Source organism: Lactuca sativa, chromosome 5 (genome assembly GCF_002870075.4).
Source record: "Lactuca sativa cultivar Salinas chromosome 5, Lsat_Salinas_v11, whole genome shotgun sequence".
Taxonomy (NCBI): Eukaryota; Viridiplantae; Streptophyta; class Magnoliopsida; order Asterales; family Asteraceae; genus Lactuca; species Lactuca sativa.
In genome coordinates, this window is record NC_056627.2 from 355,528,976 (window position 1) to 355,538,545 (window position 9,570).

General features: G+C 38.9%; 1 protein-coding gene across 1 annotated transcript; it reads right to left on the reverse strand.

Moving 5' to 3' along the window:
• Positions 1–1,513: 1,513 nt before the first annotated feature.
• LOC111903516 (60S ribosomal protein L13a-4) lies at positions 1,514–3,139 on the reverse strand. Its single transcript, XM_023899283.3, has 4 exons — positions 2,796–3,139; positions 2,169–2,285; positions 1,939–2,026; positions 1,514–1,809 (listed from the first exon to the last, which is right to left on the reverse strand). The coding sequence occupies exons 1-4, from the start codon at positions 3,065–3,067 to the stop codon at positions 1,666–1,668; spliced, it is 621 nt and encodes a 206-aa protein (XP_023755051.1). The 5' UTR covers positions 3,068–3,139; the 3' UTR covers positions 1,514–1,665.
• Positions 3,140–9,570: the final 6,431 nt, after the last annotated feature.

The window sequence follows — 9,570 nt, forward strand, 5'->3', positions numbered from 1 at the left end:
TATATATATATATATATATATATATATATACATATATATATATATATATATATATATATATATATATATATATATATATATATATATAGTAATTTTACTCTTAAAACCAGCACAGGGTATTATAATAATTGTTTTGCAAGTGTTTAGCAATTTGAGTTGTCAAATTGCAACAAAAAAATAGTTTTTTTTGTGAATAGAGACAAAATGTAGGGACATTTTTTTTAGATTTCTCTATATAAAATGACATTACTACCCTTTACATTATTTTTATACAAGTTTTTACTTATTTTAATTAAGAATAAGATAAATTAATAAAGTAAACCCCTCTCTTTGTCACAAATACAAATCAACTCTCTCTTAGATACAAATCAAACATCAAAATGGAAAGCGAAATTAATAAAGTAAATACGTCTCATGATCAACAAGCCTTTGAAATCGATTTCCAACACAATAACAGAAACTAAAATCAAAGATCTACCCCCTTTGTCACTAACACACCCCAATTTAAAAGTAAAGATCCGATGTGAAAAGACAGAAGGTTCGAACAACCGGTGCCACCCCCTTCCTCACTGCTAATCTCCTTTCTCGATCCTTGATTGGGAAAGTTTTGAATGTTATTCGATATCACTTGTTTCCCCTTTTTGGTTTTGATGTGGAGATGAAAAAATTCAAATATTCAATCACAATTTTACATATATCTCTCAATTTGTTTAACACAGAACCGATCATTTCATCAGTAATTCACGGAGCTCTGTTATTGCTTTAAGTCTCAGGTGACAAAAACTATCTCAATCATAATGTTGGTGCTATGCCAGGATCAACTTAATAGGTTTCCAATTGGGCTCTAATTCTCTTCCCCATATAATAATAACCATTATCAACTTAGTAGGCGTTCTATTGACTTTTGTACTTTTTATTTAGGGTAAATTACACGAATAATCCCTATGGTTTAGGGTAACTTGCGCATTTGGTCCCTAACTTATTTTTCTAACTCGGAAGGTCACTACTTTTTGTTTCTGCTACACGCTTGGTCCTGTCTTACATAAAAAAGTCTATTTTTCCCTTGATTTTTTAATTTATTTAAATAAACTCATCCCAACCCAACCCAACTCCCTCACCTGACCTTACCTTATCTACCATACCATTTTTTCTATATTTAAATAATTAAATTTTTACATAAGATAGAGAACAAACACTTAACAAAAACAAACAATAAGGACCAAACGTGTAATAACAAACAATAGGGGTCTTCCGTGTTAAAAAAATAAATTATGAACCTAACATGTAAATTAACCAAGACCATAGGGACCATTCGTGTAATTTACTCTTTTATTTATAAAATGAAAAAGAAATAAATAATCTGTGTCAAAAAAAAATAGAATTAACCACTAAGAAAGGTTACATGACTAAACCTATAATTTTTGTAAGACACAGGGACCATTTATGTTGTCGATAATTTCTTGAACATAGTAATATTATCTTAATATAATTTTTCCGATCATATATAAGAGCATTTTGCGAGAATTAAGCGTTTATCAAGTAATATAGCATCAAAAGTTGGCACAACAAAAAAATAAAACACAAAATCAACACAAGTGTATTGCCAAAATGAAATATAAGAAGAAAAAAAACAAAATCTCTAGCAAGAAACTAAATTTAAAAGGTTTAATAGGTAACAGGAGCAAGGATTTCAAGTTGTGGACCAAGTTTTTCCTGTGCAACCTTCTCAGCCTTGGCTCGCAGTTTGTTAAGCTGCTTCTTCCTTTCATACACCACTTGTGCCTTCTCTTTCCTCTTCTTCTCAAGATCCTACAAGTATATATTACATATTCAGTTTCCATTGTTTATAAAAAGGTGTTACAATACATATACATAATAGTTTAATGATTAAGACACACATTATATTATATCTAAATGCAAAACAAAAAAATATCTTACCTTGATTGTCTCATAATGATTCCATCCAACTTCGGATGAAAGCCTACCAAGCAAGCAGTACTTGTGTCCAGCAGTTAACCTCAAAACCCTACATTTGTTTTAACAGATCAATTAAATATAACCTCAAAGGATGAGCAGATAAGCCTCTCAAACACCTAATGTATATTAGGTTATGCTAATATAAATCTTCATTTCGAATCCAGTTCATATAACATCAAAAAGAAACTCACTTGAGGGCATCAGGGATAACCATCCTCTTCTTCCTGTTGTAAGGAGTTGGGACTCCTTCATAAACCTTCAACCTTGCAAGTGCAGCAGCTCCACGCTTGGTCTTGTGTGGAATCATACTGTAAACAAAAACATATACTTTTTTAATCATTCAAAGTGACACAAACAAATACCATTTCAATAAGGATCCATATGATATACAAACAATTGTCTTTTCAATTCAACGAATTTGGAATTCAGTTTTAAATACACACATTTGAACAGTTGAGTTGCTATACTAACAGAAATCATCTCAGAAATAGATTATATGAATTGATACTTCTACTTCTTACTCTGAGCAGAATCAAAGTACTAAATATTCATGAATAATTTCAAATCCGATAGAGTTTATGTTAGGATACATGTAACGTCAGTTTCGTGTTGTACCTAACTCCTATAACGCACGAAAACTTCAATACATAGCTACTTTGAGCATGAATTTATTCTATTTAGACATGAAACGAAGGATTGCAGTGTGATTATGCATGTAAGAAAATCGCTACAGCCATTCAGCAAGTGCAAATGTCTACGAATATTAGCAACATAAAGTGATGTGTGTGTCTGTGTGTGTGCATGAAATTGGGGTTTACCCTCGGATGGTACGCCACAAGATCTTCGAAGGAGCACGGAAGTGAATGGGTCCGTGAGAAGGCTTGGTGTTCATACGCTTACGGAGAAAACGAAGGTACTTCATTTTCTGACGAACGAGACCACCGGAGAGGCAGATCTCTTCAGTGCGCACGACGGTGACTCGCTGGCCATTGAGAAGCTCCTTTGCCAAAATAGACGACAATCGGCCGAGCATATGGTGGCGGGCGTCCACCACTACCTCCTTTGCGCAAATACCTGATCCGGAAACCATTGTTGCAGCAGCTATGGGTTTACTTCTCCCTCTCTCTCTCGCCTCTCTTTCTCTCTCTCGATCGCTAACAGAAGTATATAAGATTAGGGTTGTAGGGTTTAGAAGACAGGCTGACAGGGTAACTATTTTGCTGATGTAGGGCTGGGCTGTAAGCCCAGATACTCGTTTATTGGGCCAAATTGAAATCAATTTTAAGGTTTTCATAATATAAATATATATAGTTTAAACAGTGTATAAATTGTAAACGACATGTATATGCGTTAGAAATGGAGTATGTGGGTTCGATTTCTTTTTGGTTATTATATGATAAAAAACAATTTTGAGATCCTTTGAACTTTGTTTTAGAATTAATCTTGATATAACTTAATAAGATTTGAAAAACAAAAAGTGTCTTTTAAGTCTAAGTCATGTAGAGTTCTTTAAGCAATAAGAATGTATGTATATGTTTTAACAGTCCGATTCTAAACAACGTTATAGCAAATGAGAAACGAACACCATGGCATGCGACAAAATGCAAACATATAGGAAAATCAACATAATCGAATATTGGTAGCAACGTTATAGCATTATAGAGTTCTCTAACAGAATATAAAGTTTAAAATTTTTCTATATTTTATAGAAAGATGTTATGTTTAGAACATTTTAGAAGCTCAAAACCTTCTATAATTCTTATATTGCTTCTTAACATAACAGTGATAAATTTTTAGGACTTGCTCCCCCTATAAATATGTGAAGTTGAAGTTGTTTGCATTTGTAATCATGAAGCATAAATCCTCAATAAATATAAAGCATTTCCCGAGAGTTTCTGAGTGTGTATAAATAATTTTTTTTATGAATGACAAGAATAAATCATATGTATGTCAATTTTATTGATTTATGAAAATCTCGGGTCACACCACATCATGTAACCATGTGGATCGGGAAATCATCCTTAAAGGGTCTAGTTGACCATCCAAAAGTTGAAAACATGTGACAAAGTTTTTTAAACGACAATTGTATTAGTATTAGAAAAACCCTATCAAGTTGCTAGGCGAAATAATACAAGATTTGTAGCAAATCTAATTAAAATAATCTTTTCTTTTTTAATCAACCACATGTCTCGAAGAAAAGAAAAAAAAAAAAAAAAAAAACTTTACCATGTTATGAAAATAGTATATTTTCACAGTTTTTCTTGAAGTAAAAAAAATGTCGTTCTGAAACTTCCAAGTGACCCAGCGTACAAACAAAAATAATCACATTAAAGCATTGATTAACTTCACAATTGTCTTGAATATGATCTGTCACTAACAATCTTTCCTCCGCCATGGTAATCTAAAGTTGTATCATATCCCACGATATAATTAGTTTATCTCACACGTTTTTATCTATATCACAAATGATCAATCCATGTTGATTGGTCTCAATTTCGAAAATACAAAATAGGACAGTTTATAAGCCAAGTCAATACCCATTTTATCCTAGTTTTCTAAAGTATTAATTTAATTAATCCAAACTTGTCATGTTAGGTTCTGTAACATCCTAAATTTCGAAGCCAAAAATTTCATTTTAAATTAAGTATTTCACAACTCAGTTTACCAAAACATTTCCCATGCCATGTCATTGTATAAAGAAACATAACAAAGTGTCTAAAAGTCATATCAACAAAAGTAAAAATAAATCAAAGTACATTCCCAGAAAACTCTATGCGGAAACCATGTATATGTGTGATGCGCTGCTACACCGCCGGCTCCTTCCCCTTGGACGAAGAGGTACCTAAAACCAAAACTAAAACTGTAAACACAAAACTTAGTGAGTTCCCCCATCATACCACATACCATACAAACACATAGCATACATACTATCGAGAAATTCTGGGGTGCCCGACCTACCCGGTACGGCCATTCTGGGGTGCCAACCAACCCATGTCAAGCCATTATGGGGATTGGGGTGCTGACCTACCCGTCAGTCCAAACACCCGACCCTCGGGGACCATTCCACCCCTACTGCTACTATATCATATATCATAACATAAACATACGATCAGACATATATGGGGTGTCTGAACCATCCTTCGGTCCTAACAACCGAACTTGGGGACTATTCCCCTCCTACTACCACTATCACATATAACATATCATGCCAACATATAAACATATCATCACATACTGTCAGACATAACTGGGGTGTCTGACCTACCCTTCGGTCCTAACAACCGAACTCTACTGCTATCACATATAACATATCATGTCAGCATATAACATATAAGGTAGTAGCAAACCTAATATAGATGTCGGCCAACTTTTCGACCGAAATACTCTCCTGAATCGGAATAAAATAGGCGCTCTTGGTCAATCGATCAACGATGGCCCAAATCGTATCCACTCCTCGCGCGGTCCTGGGAAGCTTCGTAATGAAGTCCATAGTAATATCCTCCCACTTCCACAACGGAGTATCCAACGGCTGGACCTTTCTGTGAGGTCTCTGGTGCTCAGCCTTGACCTTCCTGCAGGTCAGGCACCTTTCCACAACCCAAGCTATGTCCCTCTTCATACAAGGCCACCAATAATCGAGACGAAGATCCCTGTAGATCTTCGTCGCCCCGGGATGGATAGAGAACATGGACTTGTGCGCCTCTGCCATCAATACATGGCGCACACCCCCATGATAAGGGACCCACACCCTACAGTGAAGAGTCAACAACCCTCGGCTATCATAATCGAAGGAGGAAACATGGCCCACAATTCGCTCGCTCTTTCGATATTCCTCCTTTATGGCCTCCTTTTGGGCCTCTCGAATGCTCCAACAGCGGAGTCACAACTGTCATCCTCAGACAAATGTCCTTGATTGACACTGGCTTGCGGCTAAGCGCATCGGCCACGACATTAGCCTTTCCCGGGTGGTAGAGGATCTCGCGATCATAATCTTTCACCGCATCAAGCCACCGACGTTGCCCCATATTCAGATTCAACTGGTCTATGAGATAACTCAGGCTCTTGTGATCTGTGTAAATAGTACAACGAACCCCATAGAGGTAATGGCGCCAAGTCTTAAGGGCGAAAACAACAGCACCCAGCTCCAAATCATGCGTTGGGTAATTCGCCTCGTGAGGCTTCAGCTGCCTCGAAGCGTAAGCTATAACATGACCTTTCTGTATCACAATATACAACAAAATCCTCTATGCCCTCCGGCAGGGTTAAGATCGGCGCTTCGCACAATCTTCGTCTCAAGGTCTCAAACGCAGTCTGCTGCTCAGACCCCCAACGAAAGACCACGTCCTTCCTCATGAACCGGGTCAAGGGCACGACTATCTTGGAGAAGTCCTGAATGAATCTCCTATAGTAGCCTGCTAATCCCAGAAAGCTCTGAATCTCAGATGGAGACCTCGGAACCTCCCATCTCATCACGGCCTCCACCTTGGCCGGGTCAACCGAAATCCCGTTCTGATTGACAAGGTGCCCCAAAAATTGCACCTCGTGCAACCAGAACTCGCACTTAGAGAACTTTGCATACAAGTTCTCCCTCCTCAAGGTATCCAGAACCTCCCGTAGGTGCTCCTCATGTTGCTCTCGAGTCTTGGAATAAACCAAGATGTCGTCAATGAAAACTATCACAGACCAATCCAACATCGGTCTGCACACGCGATTCATGAGATCTATGAACAATATAGGAGCATTGGTCAGTCCGAAAGGCATCACCACAAACTCATAGTGACCATAACGCGTCCGAAACATGGTCTTCTGCACATCCTCCTCTCTGACCCTCATCTGATGATATCCTGAACGCAGATCAATCTTGGAGAACCAAGATGCTCCATGTAGCTGGTCAAAGAGGTTATCAATCCTCGGGAGTGGGTAACGGTTCTTCACCGTTACCTTATTCAGCTCCCGATAATCTATACACATCCGATGCAACCCGTCTTTCTTCCTCACAAACAGAATCGGGACTCCCCAAGGTGAACTGCTCGGCCTAATGAATACTTTATCTAACAACTCCTACAACTATGTAGACAACTCCTGCATCTCATGGGGAGCCAACCGATACGATGCCTTGGCTATCGGAGCCACACCAGAGACTAGGTCGGTCCTGAACTCTACCTGCCTTTCCGAAGGTATCCCAGGAAACTCCTCAGGAAATACATCCGCAAACTCTCGTACCACGGGCACATCGCCCACCATCGCCTTACCCGTTTCCCGGGTATCTATAACATAGGCGACAAATCCTGCACAACCCTGTTGAAGGTAGCGCCTAGTTCTCGCTGCTGAACATAAAGCTGGTCCTCGTTGTGGCCTCTCGCCCTGAATCACCAGCTCTCCCCCACTTGGGGTCCTGATCCGCACCAACTGTTGCGCGCAGTCAATCACTGCCCCATTGGGTCTTAGCCAATCCATACCAATAATAACCTTGTTCCCCCACAAAGGTATGTGAACTAAGTCTACCAGGTAATGTTCATCGAACAACCTCATATCACAATCTCGGTAGACCTCTGATGCTCGCACTGACCGGTCGTCCGCAATCTCAACCTCTAAAGGGCAATCCAACATGCCTGAAGACTCAGGAAACTTCTTGCTAAGCGCAAGAGAGACAAACGATTGGGTAGCACCCGAATCAAACAATACCTGAACTAGGATATCGTTCACATGGAACGATCCTAAACAGGGCACATACATAGCATATCAAAATTACAGCGACATAACATAGAAGCATAAAAAAAAATTGTACCCGTCACCACATCGGGTGCAGCTCATGCCTCCTCAGCTGTCAACTGAAATGCTCGGCTCCGCACCACTGTGTTGGATTACTGTCTAAGGCTGTAACTATATTTGGTAAGTACTTGACCCGGTTGTGCATGGTCCTTTTGGGTTGCCTTCACCATAGCAACTTGACAAGGTGATTTATATAGAGAGAGAGAAGAGATATTATTATTAATGTATTATAAGAATAAAGTGTTAAAGGAATAATAATATTATTTGATTGATATAAGTCATAAATTATTTAGGAATTAATTTGGTGACTTAAAGAGATTAATTGAATAAAGGGGCATAAAATGTCAAATGTGTGATAGTTGTGTTTAGGGCTATGAATCCTTATGGATATAGGAAGGGGCGATTTTAAGGATATGGATATCTTAAAAATCGTCCAAGGCCTTATCTAGAAGGATCTTTGGATTGCTTTGAGGCTAAGTTATCTAATTAGGTTTAAGGTGAAACCCTAGGAGCTCATAGTATAAATAGACCCTTAGGGTTGGAGAAATCGGCCAATCTATCTTCGAGGAAACCCTAGAGCCGATTTCTCACCTCTCTCTCTCTTTCTCTCAAAATCATCTTCTTGCTAGTTGGTGTTTGTAAGCCATTAGAGGAGTGACAATTGTGACTTTAAGCTCCAAGAAGAAGAAGTATCAAGCAAGTAATCCAAGGTATTGTTCTAGATCCTAATTCATATGATTATAACTAATTGTTTACATTAGATCTAGTATTGAAAGTCTTTGATACAATGCATGTTCAATTAGAGAAACCTAGATCCAAGCAATTAGGGTTTGCATGTGCACATAGGAAAGTTCTTATGGCTCAATCCCATCATACCGGAGCCTCTACCTTGGCCTTCTGGCCATCCGCAACCCGCGCTGTCACTGGGGTCGGCGCCGCCGCAGGCGCTGCTGCTGTCGCTGCTGTCAATCTAGGGCAATTGGCCTTCTTATGGCCCCTCTGATTGCAATGGAAGCAAATCGAGTTTGACGTCTGCACTGTGGGGGCGGGGCAGTACAATCTCTGCCAAAGTGCCCCGTCTTGCCGCACTTGTAGCAGCCGGTCGATCCCGCTCTATAAGCTCCCTCATGCGGCCTGCCGCATTTCCTACAGCGGCTCTGGCCTAGCTGGCCCTTCGACCTAACGTCGGATCCCTTGGGTTTTGATATCGCCATATTTATACTTATTTTTAGGCAATATTTAAGTACATTTTTATTAATAAAGTGGTAATATGTTTAGAATAATGATACTTATGACTTTCAATTGTTATTTTCAGTTAATATAAAGGATTTTCGAAGAGAGGGACCAAAAATGCCAAAATGTGGAACATGGGAGGCTTGAAAGACAAGAAAATAATAAATTCACGATAAACACTCAGTTCACGACGTGGCAATGAAGCCCACGACGTGGCACGGGTGTTCCAGAAGATAAACATCGCGACGCGGAGGATTTCCTCAAAGGATACGGATTGCTTGAAGCCCACGACGTGGCACCTCTGGCCATGACGTGGCGCGGGTTTTTGAGGATTATATAAGTCCTCCTTATTATTACGAAAGGGAGAGCTTTTTGGCAGAAGAAAAGAGTTCCAGGAGACGATTAACAACGAAAGAAAGGTTCTGGAAGAGGGTTTTTAACACCAAAAGAAGTAAAAGTTTATTTTTTAGTTAAATAAGAACATGTATTTCATTAGTTTTAGTTGTTTTGGTTTAGTTGCTATGATGAGTAGCTGAATCTAGCTACTCTTGTTTAGCTAGATGAAGCTTTGAACTTATGATGTAACGA

Excerpts from the sequence above, each read along its gene's own strand:
- LOC111903516 (XM_023899283.3), bottom strand. The coding sequence starts at position 3,067 with ATGGTTTCCGGATCAGGTATTTGCGCAAAGGAGGTAGTGGTGGACGCC. Across the intron at positions 2,027-2,168 it reads GTTATCCCTGATGCCCTCAA|GGTTTTGAGGTTAACTGCTG; the intron begins GTGAGTTTCTTT and ends AAACAAATGTAG. Across the intron at positions 1,810-1,938 it reads ATCATTATGAGACAATCAAG|GATCTTGAGAAGAAGAGGAA; the intron begins GTAAGATATTTT and ends ATATACTTGTAG.